The 18,937-nt window shown below is 38.6% G+C and overlaps 1 protein-coding gene across 1 annotated transcript in view; it reads right to left on the bottom strand.

Moving 5' to 3' along the window:
• Ccdc7 (coiled-coil domain containing 7) overlaps nt 1-18,937 on the bottom strand; it is a 47,294-nt gene that overhangs the window by 18,862 nt on the left and 9,495 nt on the right. The window contains exons 4-11 of the mRNA XM_075978024.1: nt 14,453-14,473; nt 14,162-14,194; nt 12,919-13,073; nt 9,601-9,662; nt 8,987-9,043; nt 7,027-7,102; nt 2,760-2,790; nt 2,291-2,380 (exon numbers count right to left, since the gene is read on the bottom strand). Coding sequence (XP_075834139.1) covers nt 2,291-2,380; nt 2,760-2,790; nt 7,027-7,102; nt 8,987-9,043; nt 9,601-9,662; nt 12,919-13,073; nt 14,162-14,194; nt 14,453-14,473 — 525 coding nt within the window. The remainder of the gene's footprint in view (nt 1-2,290; nt 2,381-2,759; nt 2,791-7,026; nt 7,103-8,986; nt 9,044-9,600; nt 9,663-12,918; nt 13,074-14,161; nt 14,195-14,452; nt 14,474-18,937) is intronic.

The following is an 18,937-nucleotide window of genomic DNA, read 5'->3' on the forward strand; positions in this document are numbered from 1 at the left end:
GTCCAAGTAGATCAAAGACCTCAACATACAACCAGATACACTGAACCTGGTAGAAAAGAGAGTAGGGAATATCCTTGAACACACTGGAACAGCAGACAACTTCCTAAACAACACTTATAGCACAGGCACTAAGATCAACAATTAGTAAATAGGAACTCATGACACTGAACAGCTTTTGCAAGGCAGTGGACACCGCCAATAGGATGAAATGACAGCCCACAGAATGGGAAACATTGCACCAACTCCACATTTGAGAGAGACTTCATAAACAACTGAAGAAACTAGACATTGACAAACCAAATCATCCAATTAAATATGGGATACAGAACTAAACAGAATTCTCAGTAGAAGACTCTCAGATGGCCGAGAACCACTTAAAGAAATGTTCAACACCCTTAGCCACCAGTGAAATGCAAATCAAAACTCTTTTGAGATTTCATCTTATACCTGTCAGAATGGCTAAGATCAGTAACGTAAGTGAGAGCTCATCCTGGAGAAGACGTAGATCAAGGGGGAACACTCCTCCACTGCTGGTAGGAGTGTAGACTCATCCAGCTACTACAGAAGTCAATATGGTGGTTCCTCAGAAAATTGGAAATCTAGGTACCCCGAGATCCCGATATACCACTTTTGGGTATGTACCCAAAAGATACTCCATCCTACCACAAGGACACTCATTCAGTTATGCTTACAATAGCTTTTATCATCATAACCAGAATCTGGAAACAACCTAGATGTACTTCAACTAAAGAATGGAAAAAGAAAATGTAGTACATTTACACAACGGAGTATTACTCAGCCATTCAATGAAACGACATCATGAAATTTGCGGGCAAATGGATGCAACTAAAAAGAAAATCATCTGGAACAAGGCAACCCAGACCCAGAAAGACAAACATGAGACGTACACACTCATAAGTGGATATTAACTGTTAAATAAAGGATAATCACGCTACAATCCACAGATTCAGAGAGGCCAAGAAATAGAATAGACTTTTGTGAGCAGACTGGGAGTGAGTGGGGATTGGAACAGGAGGGATCAAGTGGGAGAAGAAAGGACTGAAGGAGGGAGTATGATGAGAGACGGGAATAGGAGGATATTTAGGGGACAACGTGGAAACTAAGGGCAGTGGAAGTTTCCTGCAAACAATGAGGGTGATCCTAATGAAGGGTCCGAGTAATGGAGGGTATTGAGCCTGATCAGTCATCTGTAACCAGGCAAGGCTTCCAGTGTTGAGACTGGAACACCAATGCAGTCACAAAACTTATGACCTACAACCTGCCTGAAAGATATGCTGGGACAATGGTGGCTCAGAGCTTGCAGGAGTGACCAATCAGTGATTGGTTTAATTTGGGAGCCCATGCCAGACCCAGCCTGGATGGCCAGGAACTAGAAGCAGGATAGCCCAGATTCCTAGGGTAGAACCAAAAAAAGTCAATGAAATGATTCCTAATGATATTCTGCTATACACATAGGTAGGTGCCTAGCTAGCCCAATTGTCATCAGAGAGGCTTCTTCCTGTAGCTGACAGGGGCAGATGCAGAGTCCCACAGCCTAACATTAGGCAGAACTCAGGGAAACCCACAGAAGAGGGATGGGAAGGCTTATCAGAGCTTAAGGGGTCAAGGACACCATGAGAAAACAGCTCACAGAATCGTGAAGTAGGTGATCACAGAGACTGAAGCAGCAATCTTGGAGCTGCATGAGTCTGCACTAGGTCCTCTGAATATATACTATGGTTGTTCTTGTAGTTTGGGGTGCTTGTGGGGGGGGGGTTCTGACTCTGTTTGCATGTTCTCGGGACCTTTTCCTCCCACTAGGCTGCCTCATCCAACTTTGAGATGAGGACTTGTGCCTAGTCTTATTGCATCTTGTTATGCTATGCTTGGTTGATATCCCTGGGAGGCCTGCTGTTTTCTAGAGGGAAATGGAGGGGCACTAGATCTGGGGGAGAGAAGAGGCAGTGGTGGGAAGTGGAGGGGGGGAGAGGGAAAGGAGGCAGCAGTGGGGATGTATTGTATTAGAGAAGAATATTTAAAAAGAAAAAAATGGTTAAAATGAAAAAAAATGTCTTTCACAATAACTGAGCTGTTTCTGTTTTCGTAGCATCCTTATGGATCTGATAGCTAATACTGAAATTTAGAGTATTAATTTGGGTTTTTAAATCAGCTTCTAAAAATTATGACTATTAGAAACACGTCATAAAAGAAGTAAATGTCACTTTGAGTCCCATGTCTACGGGACTAGGTCTTCTTGGGCATGGCATTTTTATCACTCGTGTGCACCAACCTCCGACTCTCTCATCCTCTGTATTTCACTCTCCAGCAGGGTTTTCTCCAATAATAACATCTGAAAATCAGTTTCCATCTGTTTATATTTCTAAAGATAAATGAAATAGATCTAATTAAAATCAAGCATCTCAGTAAGACTTATTTCAATACCTAGTTATTAATGTAATCCTAACTTTATTGAAGCAAGAAAGAAAAGGAGCCACTAGCATTAATTTCTAAGTTGCCATTGTGACTGATCTGCCTAGAGAAATAGAAGACTCCAGGTTAGTGTTTCAGGAATGCTTCTGAGTGGCAATGATGAATAACAAGTAAAAAGAGCATGCAATGCCTTCTAGTTCAGGAGCTCAGAGAAGCTGGGGGAACTGAGTGAACGCTAACCTCTAATTACAACAGAAAATGGTTGTTTGTGGAGTCTCTTCAAAAATCAAGGACAAAGTACAATATTAAATTAAAAATGTTCTACTTACATTCTCAGCTATACTCTGATCATTTAAAGCTCTGAAAAACAAAAGTAACTATGCTATAATAAATACGTACAAATGTTTTAGTTATGAAGCACAGTAGATTTTTAACAGACTCTCTTGTCTCTTCTCACAACCTCTTCTCGTGCTGTAGCCAACATCTAGACTCCTGCCAGGATCTTCCCTTCACGCATCCACACACACAACTATTTGGGCGGCCGTCACCACACCACACCCCAAAATCCCACATCCTCTTTCTGAGTCAGACTGATGAGTATCTTCCCCATCCCACCGGACCTCGCGTGGATCCCAGCGCTCTGGCCTACTCTGGCCAGCCTTGGAACTATGAAACTGAGAGGAAAGCTGTACAAGTAGAACAGATCAAGTGGAAGACAGAATATCAGGTTTCAGAGACAAAATAGAGGGTCTTGACCAAACAAAAGAGGAACCTGAAAATTTAAACAAAAATAAAATGTAGGAAATGAACACACAGGAAATGTTGGACACTATGGAAAAAAACTACCTCTAAAATATAGTTATACAAGAGGGGGAAAGAATTCCAAATCAATGACATAGAAACCAAAGTCACAGAAAACTCCCCTCAACTCAAGAATGTCTCACCCATACAGATATAAGAAGCACACAGAACACCAAACAGACCAGAAAAGAAAATCCCCATGGCATATCATAGCTAAAACACTAATTATATTCTGAAAATATTTACTGTGACATGCTGTATAATTCAAGGAAATTGTTTAGAAAAACGTATCACCTAATGTCAAACTAACCCATGTTGAGAATTGGTGATTGTATCAGAACTATCTCACAGTAACTAAGATGACTCACTCAGCCAGTCCATTTCTGCACCCTGACCCCGGGAGTGTGATTTTCTTCTCAAAAGCCCCCATGCATCATACAATGCAAAATGTTTATCTGTACACACACCTGCACACAAACACACAACCATGGCTAGTAATTTACACTCAAAATAGTTTTTATTTACTTTGTCCCCCTGTTTTTACCTTTTCCTAGTTTGGAAATATTTAATCAGAACAGAAATGTGTGCACTATATAATACCTAGGAAGGGAAATCCAACATTTATACTCGAGTGGAGAGACTTACAGTATCAGAAGCTTCTGTAAGGGTCTTCTCATAAGCTTATTCTTCCCAGAATTCCATCGTCCTGATTTATACTTATTGCTAGTGTTTCTACTTATACACAGTGTAGGTTAGCGTCATGTGATTACTGAAATCTGCGTCATTGTGTTTAAAACTCCAAGGCTACAGAAAAGCAGCCAGGAGCTACAATGAACTTTTCCACACTTCATTTAAATTTCTACATTTTAGTGTTTTGATATGTTTCCTTTGTGTCTTAATCTCCATGTATGTATATATGACATGTATGTACATGTACATATGTGTGTATATACTTGCTGAACCATTAAAATAAACTCTAGTTTTAAAAAACCACTAAGGATAACATAACAAAAGCTACAAGAGAAAAACACACATCATATATCTATCAGGAAAACTATCAGAATGACGATTTCTCAATGGAAACTTTGAAAACATGGACAGCCTGGAGCAATGTATTTCATGTACTAAAAGACTCTGATAGCCAACCTAAAATAATATATCCAGCCAAAATATATGATATGACTAAAGGATAAATAAAAATTTTCAGGAGATAAGCAACCTACAATAATTATAAACAACCCAACAATCCTAAGGAAAATACAGGAAACATTATTTTGGGCTGAAGAGAAGAGTGAATACAGCATATGACAAGAAGAACAAAGCCATAATTACTAAAATGGCTACGAACACATCAAAAAATTCTCATAATCCCTAGCAATTAAGGGAATGCAAATAAACAACATCGATATTTTATTTTACCTGAGTCAGAATGACAAAGATCAATGGAACAACAGGCCACAAATGCTGGAGGGGATGCCAAGGGCATGGGGCAACCCTCATTCACTGCTAGTACGACTGCAAACTAGTGCAGCCCCCATGGAAATCGGTGTGACCCAGCTACACCACCCCTTGGCCCGTGGTCAAAGGATGCTATGTCATATTTCACAGATACTTGCTCAGCCGTGTTCATTGCTTCTCTACTCACAATAGCTAGGAGATATAAAAACTTTAGTGTCCTACACCTGATGAATGGTATATACAGGAGAAGGTGGGGTGGGGTATAGGGGAATATAGGATACAAGGGATCTGATCGTGGAAATGGGAAAAGGGAGTTCCTTAGGGAGGAAGAGGGAAGTAAATACAGAAGAACATGGGAGGAAGGTAAAGGGTGAATGGTCAGATATAGTTGATCTGATAGAGAAAAGCAATAAGATCAGGCTCTTTTATGGAAGAGGGAGGCAGGTGAATATAGGGGATAAATGTAGTTATGTAAAATAACAATGCTGATGTTGAAAAGAGCCACAAGGAAACACACTATTAACTGCTTACCTTAAAAACTGTAGTGCATATAACACAGTGTATAAATATACATATGTCATTTCCATAAACTTTTCTCATGGGGCAGATGGCACTTCCTCCAAGAGTAAAAGACCATCTAACAATTAACCCCGATACCAGACATGAGAAGACTTATTTTGGAGTTGTTGGCCAGGACTAAGGGACTCCCCAGCATATAACCTTCTCTTGTTGCCCTTGTCGCTTCTCAGAGGGACAATGTAAATTTCCGTTGCTGAGGATACCATGTACTTTAGAAACAAGGCTCAGAGACCCCTGAGATGGGACTGACCTGAATAACCCCTCCCTGAGGACTACCTTTCATGGTAACAAAAGGCACCGTGTGCTTACAAAGGTGAGAAGCAACCAACAATTCCACCCAGTTATGATGTCCAATAACCACATTAATGACCAGCATAGCATGATGAAGTGGTCACATAGGTATCTAGTTGGTTACCAATGGTTTTCTAACTGGACTTAAGACCCACTCAGGATGAGAGAAACCATGCCTGGTACTGGAAAACTAGCTAAATACTCAGTGCTAAGTGAGGCAGTGGTGGCGCATGACTTTAATCCCAGCACTTGGGAGGTAGAGGCAGGCTGATCTCTGTGAGTTCAAGGCCAACCTGGTCTACAAGAGCTAGTTCCAGGACAGGCTCCAAAGCCACAGAAAAAGCCTGTCTTGAAAAACAAAACAACAACAAAAATACTCAGTTCTAGTGAAATCACGGTTATTGGAAAAGAATTTACAATCACTAACTTACTAACCCAGCATTATCCCTAACAACAAGCTATAAACATTTGTATTTATACCACAGATAAGTGTACTCTTCACCCATCATCGAGGAAATTTCTCTTTGCAACCAACAGAGACTATGACAGAAAACCACAGCCAATCAAAATGCAGAGTTGTGGAATTCCTGTCCCAAAGGCTTCATGTACAAAGCACTCTAAAAGTTAAGACTCAGGGACCATTTGGGAAGAAGATGTGGAAAGATCATAAGAGCCAGAGGGTCAGGGAGTTTTCTGTGAGATCATACTTCTCAATAACATCAGAAGCTACACTTGTGAAGTCTCACCAACAGGACAGCCAGACATGGAGTGAACAAGGAGGACACCAATGAACAGGTCAAACTGGTTGGGGAAAAGCCAAGAAGCTCTGTATGTATTAAAGAGTAATTGCTGCTTACTCTGCTCCTCATTCCTTGACAATCATTATTTCACACGCTATAAATGTGACCACCCTAGGTAGCTCCTGTAGGGGAACCATATGCTTTTTGTCTCTTTGTGGCTGGCTTGTTTGATTCAGCAAAATGTGCCCATGTTTTAGTCACATGTGACACCTGTCCATACTTCTTTAAAGACCAATGATCCATTGTGACACATTTTGTTTTTCCAGTCACCCATTGTTGGAAATTTTTGTTTGGATGCTATTAACAGTGCTGAATCAAAAACATGTATATGTGTCTCTTCAAGACCTCAGTGGCATTTTTTAATGTATTCCCAGGAATGGAATTGTTAGATAATGTTTCATTTATACTCACTTCATTTTTTGAGGAATCAGCATATTGTTTTTTTCCATAGCATATTTTTATAACCTGTGTGTTTGTAATTTGAAAATATAAAATTCTACCTATGCATAATTAAAATTATATGCATGCATGTATACATATATATACATATATAGATACATACATACATTTAAGAGGCAGCTTTCGATGAAGACCTTATTTCTTATCCCCAATGCTTCTATTCTATGAACTCAATTTTATAAGGAAAAAAATTATTCTCAAAACTTACCTCTCTAACATATTTGTCTGATTTTCAAACATTTTCATCATCACATTCATCCGTTTAGTCACTGAATAAGGAGCTTCTATTACAAAAAAAACATAAAGGTGTTGTAGCGGCTGAAGTTATACGATCAACCAATTCAGTGATACAGATGGGAAACTAAACCACCATAAGGAGGTGACATGATACTTCCAGCTGCATTTACCTTATTTCATCCTACACATCATCTCTGGCTTCCAAAGGGAAATAGTTATATTACAGGACATACTCAGAGGCAAAACACACACACACGACCTGAAGATAAGCAATTATGAGCACAGAATTCAGATACAGTGGGCATTTTTAAGTTATAGGGCAAGAATTTCAAACAACTAATTAGCAGTATTTATTACCTAGGGAAAAATTGGCAACATACAAGAGCAGATGGCAATATAAGCAGAAACTCTAATAAGTACAAAGAAGTCTTCAAGTTCTACAACAATGAAACAAAGAGTGCCTTGTGACTGATTCGGGCAGTAAATAAAAACAAACAACACAGGAAAATCTCTGCTACTCTTCTAGGAGCACTTGCATTGTGCCAATCACACCAATGTTGTTGTGGGATTTCCCTCTGTATGCTGTGAATATGTTTCATTACTAGTGGTTAATAAAGCAGCTGCTTTGGCCTTTGGCAGGGCAGAATACAGCAAGGTGGGAAATCCAATCAGAGACAGAGGAGGAAAGAAGACAGAGTCAAAGAGACACTATGTAGCTGCCAAAGGAGAAAGACACCAGAACCTTACTGGTAAGCCACAGCCTCGTGGTGCTACATAGACTAATAGAAATGGGTTAATTTAAGATGTAAGAGCTACCTAGGGATATGTCTGAGCCATTGGCCAAACAGTGTTATAATTAATATAGTTTTTTGTGATTATTTGGGTCTGGGTGGCCAAAAAACAAACAACAACAAAAAAAAAACAGTCTCCACTTACAATGTGCTTTAATCTGTGAGGGCTCCTTTAATCATGATAATAATCAAGAAATATTCTACTGTTGTCTAATAAATATGCCTAATCTATATGGCTACTGTCAGGAAAAATGTTATTAAATACTTGGAATACTTTGGAAAACAATCTTCACATTTTTAGATAATTATTAAGGGTGTTTTGCAAACCACTAGAGCAACTCTCTTGAAAAGTCAGCGAGCACAGATGGTGACTGCACAGAGAGAACCAAGAGGTGAGTGACCAGCCCCTCAGTTGGATGATCATTTAAACATACCTATCCACAAATCCAGCCTTACAGAAAGTCCTAGAAGGAAAACTTCAATTAAAGGAAGCTAGTGCACTCACAAAAACACAGGCAACAGATAAGCTCACACCAGCAAACCTCAGAGAAGGGAAACACGCAAACACTACTACCGAAAAATATAGGAATAAACAATCACTGGTCATTAATATCTCTTAATATCAATGGACTCAATCCGCCTATAAAAAGACATAGGCTAACAGAATTGATATGAAAACAGTATCCACCCTTCTGCTGCATACAAGAAATACATCTCAAAGGGGTGGAAATTTTTCCAATCAAATAGACCTAAGAAACCTATCCTAATATCTAACAAAATCAACTTCAAACTAAAATCAATCAAAAGATATGGAGAAGGACACTTTAAACTCATACCAGGAAAAACTCATCACTTTTGCACAGACAACAGAAAGAGCTTCAAGAATTCTGAGCTGCTGTTTGAGGCCAACCTGGGATACATCAGACCCTTTCTTAAGCAAACAAACAAACAAACAAAACCTGATGAAATCTTGAAAGCAGCAAGAATACAGAGGTTTCTTACTATGATAGTCTGAATGAGAATGTCCCCCACAGGCTCATGCACAAAAATGCTTGGTCCCAGTGGGTGAGGATAACTGGGAAGGCTATGCAGTCTTTTGGAGATGTTAGCATGATGGTGCTCAGATGAATGGCCACTTACCTGGCTCAGTTTCAGAAGCAACTTGAGGTTCGTAAGCTGGGTGAGATTTTATGAATTCTGAAAGAGATATACATATCTGCCATTATTCATTTCATATAGCCATCCTATGCATCCATTGGGTTGACAGTCTACATGTTTAATTTTAATGATTTGCCCAAGGGGAAGACGGAACAACTCCATGGGAACAACAGCAAAATCATAACATTCATCTTTTAAGAATATTTATTTTTACTTTATGTGTTCGAGTGTTTTGCCTGATAATGTGTATCTGCATCATATGTGTACAATGCGTGCAGACACCAGAAGAGACAAGCAAATTCCCTGGAACTGGAGTTACAGAAAGGTGTGAGCTGCTACGTGGGTGTCAATCAAACTTGGTTTCTCTGCAAGAGCAGCCAGTGCTCTTAATGAGCCATCTTTTAACTTGGCATTAATCATTTACATTTCCAAAATCCAAACTGTAATAAGAGTTGTATTGAAATAGAAAACTCCCTACTGAACAGTGTATTCCGTTTGCCATTGTGTATTTTTTAATTGCAAAAATTAAGCTTCTAGTATCAAAGTGCTAATATAGTTGGGAAACTGAATAAATTTTAAGCATTCATAAATATTACCTTCGATTTGCTTCTCTATAGCTTCGTGACTTTTCCTTGAATCTGGTAGCATGTCTTTTTCCCTGCCAAGAGTACCAATAAATAAAACTTGTTATACACATCAAGAGTTGTTACACTGCCCAAGGAACTATATTTAACAGATTAGACATATGATGTCAAGCTAACCTATCATTTATCCTTCATTCATAGTTACTAAGATAAATAAATTATAAAGCCATCCTATGCTATAATGGCCAAATTCTGTGAATTGTGCATTCCAGGATATAGTTATATACACTAGTAACATTTAGAACTAAAGTAACAAAACTCAATCTGTAGAAACTGGAGCTCTCTTTTTGCTAATTCTCACTTGGTACCATGCTAAGAGCACAAGGCTGAGAGTGAGACAATCTTCTCCAAACCTCTATGTGGCCTGGAGCCAGTTGCTCTGCCTCTCTCCTTAGATTCTTTATCTGTTAAAACTTACATATGCTAATTCCTTTCTCATAAAGTAGCTATGAGGCTTCCAGGAGAAACTAGAAAAGCACCTTGTGCAAAGAAGACATTTAAAGGTCAAACATAAACACATTCAGAAGCATTCCTGACAGCAAACAGCTCAGGAATGTACAGAAGCCTCCTTACAATACCAGGGTAATAACAGGTCACACAGAAAGCACATGGAGAGACCGCATATGCAGTATTGGTCTCTTCCGACTATGAGAAGTTTTTCTTTTAGCAATATGAAACTGCTTTGTATATACTTGAAAACTAGTGGGTGAAAGTACAATTCTAAACCTGGTTTTAAAGTTAAAAAAAAAGTTGGGTTTGCTACTAGGACTCACTCAATCAAATTCAGACATGTGAGACCCAGAAACACAATGTTCGATCTCACCTGTAATTTCTGGCTCCAAATACTCAGATGTGAGCATATGACATGGAGTCGTGACTAAGAGTAGCAAAGTATAAAGGGACTATAGGCATGGGGGAGGGGCATGAGAAAGGATAGCAGTGTATGGGAGATATGAAATGGGAAATAAAAAAAAAGCATGGAGGGGTTCAACTAGAGAGGAGGGCTGGGAGGTCAATACAGAAAGAGAAAGACAGAGGGGGAACAAATAACACCAAGATTGCTGGATAAAGCCTCAAGAAACCCCATTGCTTATATTTACTTAAATTATACACAATACTGTAGGGTTAAGACAACCCCTCTTGGGGGCGGGGTTTGCCTTGGGCGAATGCCTGCCAATAAATGGACGCGCAGGGAGGCCGCTCGCTCTCTTTTCCTCCCTACCTGTACTACGCTGGAACTTTGGTTCTGTAAGTTTATCATTAAAGTGGTAAATATTCTTTGATATCTGCATTGCATTTATTTTGCGCGGGTACACAATACATATTAGTGTCTATCTATCTACCTATCTATGTATCTATCTATGTATCTATCTACGTATCTACGTATCTATGTATCTATGTATCTATGTATCTATGTATCTATCTATGTATCTATCTATGTATCTATCTATGTATCTATCTATGTATCTATCTATGTATCTATCTATCTATCTATCTATCTATCTATCTATCTATCTATCTATCTATCTATCTATCTATCTATCTTCTTACCTACCTACCAATCTACCTAACACCAAGGAAGTTACACCAATTGGATGACAATGATCCCCATAAAACCCCAAAACTAACAAAGACACCAGTACCAGGAGTGAGAAACTGTCTACTGAATGGTTGATCAGGGTATCTTGAGTGGCTCCTAAAATAATACAGACTATCTATAAACCTTGGTTGCTTCTTAGGAGTTGAGGGTAGAACCCTGAAGAAACTGTATACTTTGGACATGCAGTCAGATGATTTGAGCTGTATCTGACCTGACGGCTTCCTTCCTGCAGTCTAGCTTCTACAGTGCCAAAAGATACTTTGCAGGCTGCCAAACAAGGGAAGAAATTAAACAGTCTGGCCCAGTTGAACTGTGACGATGAACAACGTGGCAAGATCTCCGTATGGTGAAATAGTGGCAATCCCATGTTGTTGGTAGCCAGCCGCTGTCTAACTTAACATAAGGCCCACTCAACAGGAAGGAAATCATGTCTAGTACTGGAAACATAGCTAGTGAGATCATGGACCTCAAAAAAGAATCTACCATCACCAACTTGCTAAGCCTGCATAATACCTAACTATACTCTAAGTCTTATCCTTAATTTCATAGTTAAGTATAACTACGCTTCTCATCAAATTGAAGGCCGTCCTAGAAATCCTCAAGTGGACAGAATACACAGGCCTACAAAGCATGCGGCACCTAGCCCCGACAGATATTTCTACATCGTAGCACCTGCATTGACTTTTCAGAGAATATTTCAGAAAAGGGGATGGAAAGGTTGTAAGAGCCAAAAGACCAGGAAGTCTGGTGTCAAACAGTCTCTCCTAGAAATGCCCGTGCAAACAAGACAAGAGAACACTGGCAGTGTTGATGAAGGTGAAAGTTTTTGCAGAGTCCCACCCCTAGACAAAGAATTACAGACAGTTATTGACTGCTGGGAAATGAATAAGCCTGTCTCAGAGATGATCCCTCTTTATGCGCTGTCCAATGCAAAATGGTCAGGCCTGAAACCATCATACACAAGCAACAAACTCGGCAGGTTGTAATTATGTATTTGTGCATACCTATAATGCATATATACATAGGTGTATGCAATGATAATAAAGAAAAGGGGTTATCAATTTGAGGGATCATGGGAGGGCACCTGGGAAGGGCTGGAGGGAGGAAAGGGGGGTATGATATGATTCTATTTCAACTAGAATATATTTTAAAAGCATTCAGAAACATGTTTACAATCCAGATGTCTTAAAGAGACTACTACCCAGAAGAAATTTTAAATAATAGTTATACATGGCTGTTGAGTAGTTAAAGCATGTTTCGTATGACCCAGAAGCCAATACTAAATCAAATGTGAATAGCCACATGTGACTAATGTCTACTGCACCGAATAACACCATCTCAGACTATTAAAATTTCAAGTCAGATGCCGGGCGGTGGTGGCACACATTTTTAATCCCAGCATTTGGGAGGCAGAGGCAGGTGGATTTCTATGAGTTCGAGGCTAGCCTGGTCTACAAGAGCTAGTTCCAGGACAAGCACCAAAATTGCACAGAGAAACCCTGTCTCGAAAACAAAAACAAAACAAAATAAAACCTTTCAAAATCAGAAAATGTAACTAAACATTCATATATCATTTAGAAGGTTTTTTTTTAAAAGGAGGAACATTGAGTTAGTCTACATCCAATGCTAATTACTGAGTTTAATTCAATTAATCCTTATATTTCACTTACCCATGTTTAGACAGCAGGGATCCCTTGCGCCCTTTCAAGCGAGTTTTCAGATCTTCAAATTTATGTACCAGTTTTACTATTTGTGTGATGTTCAAGTTGAACGTATTTTCATCTGATGGGAGATGTCCTTCTAAAATGCTTTGGTCTGTACCTATCTGAAGTAACAAAATCGGCCAGTTACTAAAGACCCGCTTAATCTCATATTTCAAAAGTATTTCGTTATTTCCTTCATCAATCTGAATAACTTGCATTTAATCTCATCATTGGCCATATCCAAACACTAGTAGAGTAGCTACAAATGCAACGAAGGGGCCCTTCACCATCAGTAGAACTACAGCTCACTCAGGATATATATAAAAATCCAATAACAAATGCAACTCAAGAATATTTAAAAGAACAATTTAAAAGAATATTTAAAATACACCTATTTTTTCTAAGAATACTCTGCTGTAATAAATTATAGACAATGATAAAGCCATGACCCTCCACTACCAAATCCCAGATGTCACTGTGCTTTCATTTTGCATGGGAAAACATTTAGAAACCTTTGGATGTCTCAAGCTTGTGGGAATAAAAACAAAGAGACGTTTCTGAGTGATGATGACATTTTCTGTCTTCCCCTTTAGTTTTATATCCCAAATAACCAGCCCCCATCTCTCTTTAAAAGAGTGTTGAACTAGAGAGGATGATAAGCATAGCGAATGGGTGAAGAAAAATTCTGAACAATCCCTGAAGCTACCTGGGAAGTAATTCTTTCATGCTAGGGGAATACACATAATCTCTTCCAAAAGAGAATTAAAAGTCCTTGAAGACAGAGACCAGTTGCTCTCAATCTAGTGGTTAAAGTATTTGAAAATCTAAAATGCAAAGGATATCATTTTAAAACATTTAAAAAGTCAACATGTGTATATTATGCATATTTTTTTAAGCAGAGGAGAGATTTTTAAGTTGATAAATTCCTATCACTTTTATGTAAATCAAAAAGGAAAAGAGAGTGAAATTTTCATTGCTCTTTAGGAGAAAGAATGATCCAATAATTCCTGTTCTGTCCTGGACTCATGCAGAAAAGTCACATGCAAATTACTGACAAACATCTTCACTAGCAATTATTTTTCAGCATAAATTAAAATATTACTTTAGAATTAATGATTATTGAAATATTTGATGTATATGTTACTTTAGACAGATTTTCAAATGGCTCAAATACTAATGTAACCAATAGTTAAGAAATTTTATATTTTACCTCCTCTATTTGGTTGACTTGTTGCTGAAACCACTTCATAAAAAAGGAATAAAAAGGAGAGAGTTAATATATGTGTCTATGAGCCTGAATCTGCCAAGCACCATTGTTGACACTCTCACACACACACACATCATACAGGGTTCAGAATGGGGTTAGAGCAACGTACAAATGCAAATAGAGACTTAGAAATATCTAGCAGCAACCATGGAAGCCTGCAACTGCAAAACCTAGATCGTCTTTGCTTCCTATGCATTCTTTGTAGTTTAAGCTGTAATGAATTGAAACACATACCTTGAAAAGAGACTCCAAAATCTGGAAAACAAAGTTTTTGTTAGTATATTTAAAGATAAAGTAACTATCATGCAACTCTTAAAATCTTAAATTTTAAATTTGCTAAAATAACTACAAATCTACAGTTTCAAAGCTATAATAATTTTGTAGATATGGCGTGTAGTCCATTGCATACATAACTATTACTTCTATTACTCCATATAATTTTGGAGTCAATTATTCACATCTAATATTTTGTTTGTGAAATATAGTATCCAGAAGAGAGTCATATCTGTGTTATATGTTCTACAAGGGGTGATTAACTTATTTTAACAAAAATGGTTATGGAGATGTGCAACTTCAGAGGGAAATCACCTTGGGCTATCTTAGTTCCTAATAGCCATTTATTGTCTACCTCTGTGTATGACCTAGTACTCTTGTGACTTCTAGACCAATTAGTTTCCAGTGTACAGACAGATCCACAGGTTCCCTCAGCTGAATGGCTAGGAATGCATGAGCTGGCAACCGAGTCCCACAGCAAGGATTTCCCCACTGTTGAACAACCTGCCTACCTGATGTTCCTAAAAAAGTATTTTAAAAAAATGCTTGATTTATAATTATTTTTGTTCTCATAATTTATGCCAAGACAGTTTATATTTTGAGGAGATTGTTAATATTGCTTCCCTGTTTTCTTTCTCTGTTTGCTTGTCATTTGTCAACAGTTAGGCTACTGCGTTTTGTGCCTAAATTTTGTGTCCACTTATTTTACTGAATATATTTATGAGTAGAGTTTTTTGTTTGGTGGAATTGTTAGGGTCTTTTATATAGAGAATCATATCATCTGCAAATAAGGATATTTTGACTTCTTCCTTTCCACCCCAGGTGACTGAATCAGGTAATTAGTGGGGCCAGCAATCAGCTGCTGACTTTAAGTGACAACTTTTTGTTGTTGTTGTTGTTGTTGTTTTGAGACAGGGTTTCTCTGTGTAACAGCCCTAGCTGTTCTGGAATTAGCTCTTGTAGACCAGGCTGGTCTCATACTCACAGAGATCCATCCACCTGCCTCTGTCTCCTGAGTGCTGGGATTAAAGGTGCATGCCACCACCGCCCAGGACACGACTACTTTTCATGCTGAAGTCTGAGGTGAACTAAATTGTGATTAATGGAGCTGGAGTGTAAAGCAAGTATATTAAATGCTTCCTGATGAGAGGATTGCATGCTTGTCTTGATTACTGTTAAAACTGCTGTGGCAAAACATAATGGCAAAGGTAACTTATAAAAGAAAATGTTAGAGGGAGGCCGGAGGACACCCAGCGCAGCCGGCGGGGACCAACTGGGACTGGCTGGGACCTGAGCAGCAGCAGAGGACACAGGCTGCTGGCGGCAGGAACCGTCCCAGCAGCAGAAGCAAGCTGCAGGGACCACGCGCAACACCGAGAACAGATCGCCCCACTACAATTAAACCAAAGAGGTTAAAGAAAGAATACTAAGAGCTGCAAAGGAAAAAGGCCAAGTAACTTATAAAGGTAAACCGATCAGACTTACACCTGATTTCTCTATGGAAACAATGAAAGCCAGAAGGTCCTGGATAGAAGTACTGCAGAAGCTAAGAGACCATGGATGCAAGCCCAGATTACTATACCCAGCCAAGCTTTCATTCACTATAAATGGAGAAATCAAGACATTCCAGGATAAGAACAAATTTAAACAATACATAGCCACGAATGGAGCCCTACAGAAAGTAATAGAAGGAAAACCGCAACCCAAGGAATCCAACATTGCCAACACTGCCTACAATAACTGAGGCATCTAGCGACCCTTCACTAGCACAACTCAAAGAAGGGAGACACACAAATTCTACTTCCAAAAACAATAAGAATATCCGGCGTAAACAACCACTGGTCATTAATATCACTTAATATTAATGGGCTCAATTCACCTATAAAAAGGCACAGGCTAAAAGATTGGCTAGGAAAACAGGATCCAACATTCTGCTGTTTGCAAGAAACACATCTCAAACACAAAGACAGGCATCTACTCAGAGTAAAGGGTTGGGAAAAGGTCTTTCAAGCAAATGGTCCTAAGAAAAAAGCAGGTGTGGCCATATTAATTTCTAACAAAACTGACTTCAAACTAAAATCAATCAGAAGAGATCGAGATGGACACTTTATACTCATAACAGGAACAATTTGTCAGGATGACGTCTCAATCCTGAATATTTACGCCCCTAATAGAAAAGCACCCACGTATGTAAAAGAAATATTACTAAAACTCAAGGCAGACATCAAACCACACACACTAGTAGTAGGAGACTTCAATACACCTCTCTCAGCAATGGAAAGGTCAATCAGACAGAAACCTAATAGAGAAGTAAGAGAACTACTGGAGGTAATGAAGCAAATGGACTTAACAGACATCTATAGAACATTCCACCCAAATAGGAAAGAATATACCTTCTTCTCTGCAGCCCATGGAACCTTCTCGAAAATTGACCACATACTCGGAAACAAAGGAAACCTCCACAGATACAAAAAAATATCAGTGTCCACCTGTGTCTTATCAGATCATCACGGATTAAAGTTAGAATTCAACAACAATCCTACCTCCAGAAAGCCGACAAACACATGGAAACTGAACAGTCAACTACTGAACCACACCTGGGTCAAGGAAGAAATCAAGAAAGAAATTAAAGTCTTCCTTGACTTTAATGAAAATAAAGGGACAACATACTCAAACCTATGGGACACTATGAAAGCCGTGCTAAGAGGAAAGTTCATAGCACTAAGTGCCCACTTAAAGAAAACAGAGAAAGCATACATTGGAGACTTAACAGCACACCTGAAAGCTTTAGAAAAAAAAGAAGCAGACACGCCCAGGAGGAGTAGAAGACTGGAAATAATCAAACTGAGGGCGGAAATCAACAAAATAGAAACGCAGAAAACAGTCCAAAGAATCAATGAAACAAAAAGTTGGTTCTTGGAGAAAATCAACAAGATCGACAAACCCCTATCCAAACTAATTAAACGACAGAGAGAGAACACACAAATAAATAAGATCAGAAATGAAAAGGGGGACATAACCACAGACACAGAGGAAATTCAGAGACTCATTAGATCTTACTACAAAAGCCTGTATGCCACAAAACTAGAAAATGCAAAAGAAATGGACAATTTTTAGATAAGTGCCACATACCAAAGCTAAACCAAAACCAGGTGAACGATCTAAATAGACCTGTTAGTCGCGAAGAACTAGAAGCCGTTATCAATAATCTACCTTCCAAAAAAAGCCCAGGACCAGATGGTTTCAATGCAGAATTCTACCAGAACTTCCAAGAAGAGCTAATACCTATACTCCTTAATGTATTTCACAATATAGAAACAGAAGAGTCATTGCCAAATTCCTTTTATGAAGCTACAGTTACCCTGATACCAAAACCACACAAAGACCCAACCAAGAAAGAAAATTACAGGCCTATCTCACTCATGAATATCGACGCAAAAATTCTCAATAAAATACTGGCAAACCGAATCCAAGAACACATTAGAAAAATTATCCATTATGATCAAGTAGGCTTCATCCCAGAGATGCAGGGCTGGTTCAACATACACAAATCTATCAATGTAATCCATCATATAAATAAACTGAAAGAAAAAAACCATATGATCATTTCATTAGATGCTGAAAAAGCATTTGACAAAATTCAACACCCCTTTATGATAAAAGTCTTGGAGAGATTAGGGATACAAGGATCATACCTAAATATAATAAAAGCTATTTACAGCAAGCCGTCAGCTAACATTAAATTAAATGGAGAAAAACTCAAAGCCATCCCACTAAAATCAGGAACATGACAAGGATGACCACTCTCTCCATACCTCTTCAATATAGTGCTTCAAGTTCTAGCAATAGCAATAAGACAACATAAAGGGATCAAGGGGATTCGTATCGGAAAAGAATAAGTTAAGCTCTCGTTATTTGCAGATGATATGATAGTATACATAAGCGACCCCAAAAACTCTACCAAAGAGCTCCTACAGCTAATAAACACCTTTAGTAATGTGGCAGGATACAAGATCAACTCCAAAAAATCAGTGGCCTTCCTATACACTAAGGATAAGGAAACAGAGAGGGAAATTAGAGAAGCATCACCTTTCACGATAGCCACAAATAGCATAAAATATCTTGGGGTAACTCTGACCAAGGATGTGAAAGTTCTATTTGACAAGAACTTTAAGTCTTTGAAGAAAGAAATTGAAGAGGACACCAGAAAATGGAAAGATCTTCCTTGCTCCTGGATTGGGAGGATCAACATAGTAAAAATGGCAATTCTACCAAAAGCAATCTATAGATTCAATGCAATCCCCATCAAAATCCCATCAAAATTCTTCACAGATCTGGAGAAGACAATAATCAACTTTATATGGAAAAACAAAAAACCCAGGATAGCCAAAACAATCTTATACAACAAAGGAGCGTCTGGAGGCATTACCATCCCTGATTTCAAAC

This window comes from Microtus pennsylvanicus, chromosome 6, assembly GCF_037038515.1.
Source record: "Microtus pennsylvanicus isolate mMicPen1 chromosome 6, mMicPen1.hap1, whole genome shotgun sequence".
Taxonomy (NCBI): domain Eukaryota; kingdom Metazoa; phylum Chordata; class Mammalia; order Rodentia; family Cricetidae; genus Microtus; species Microtus pennsylvanicus.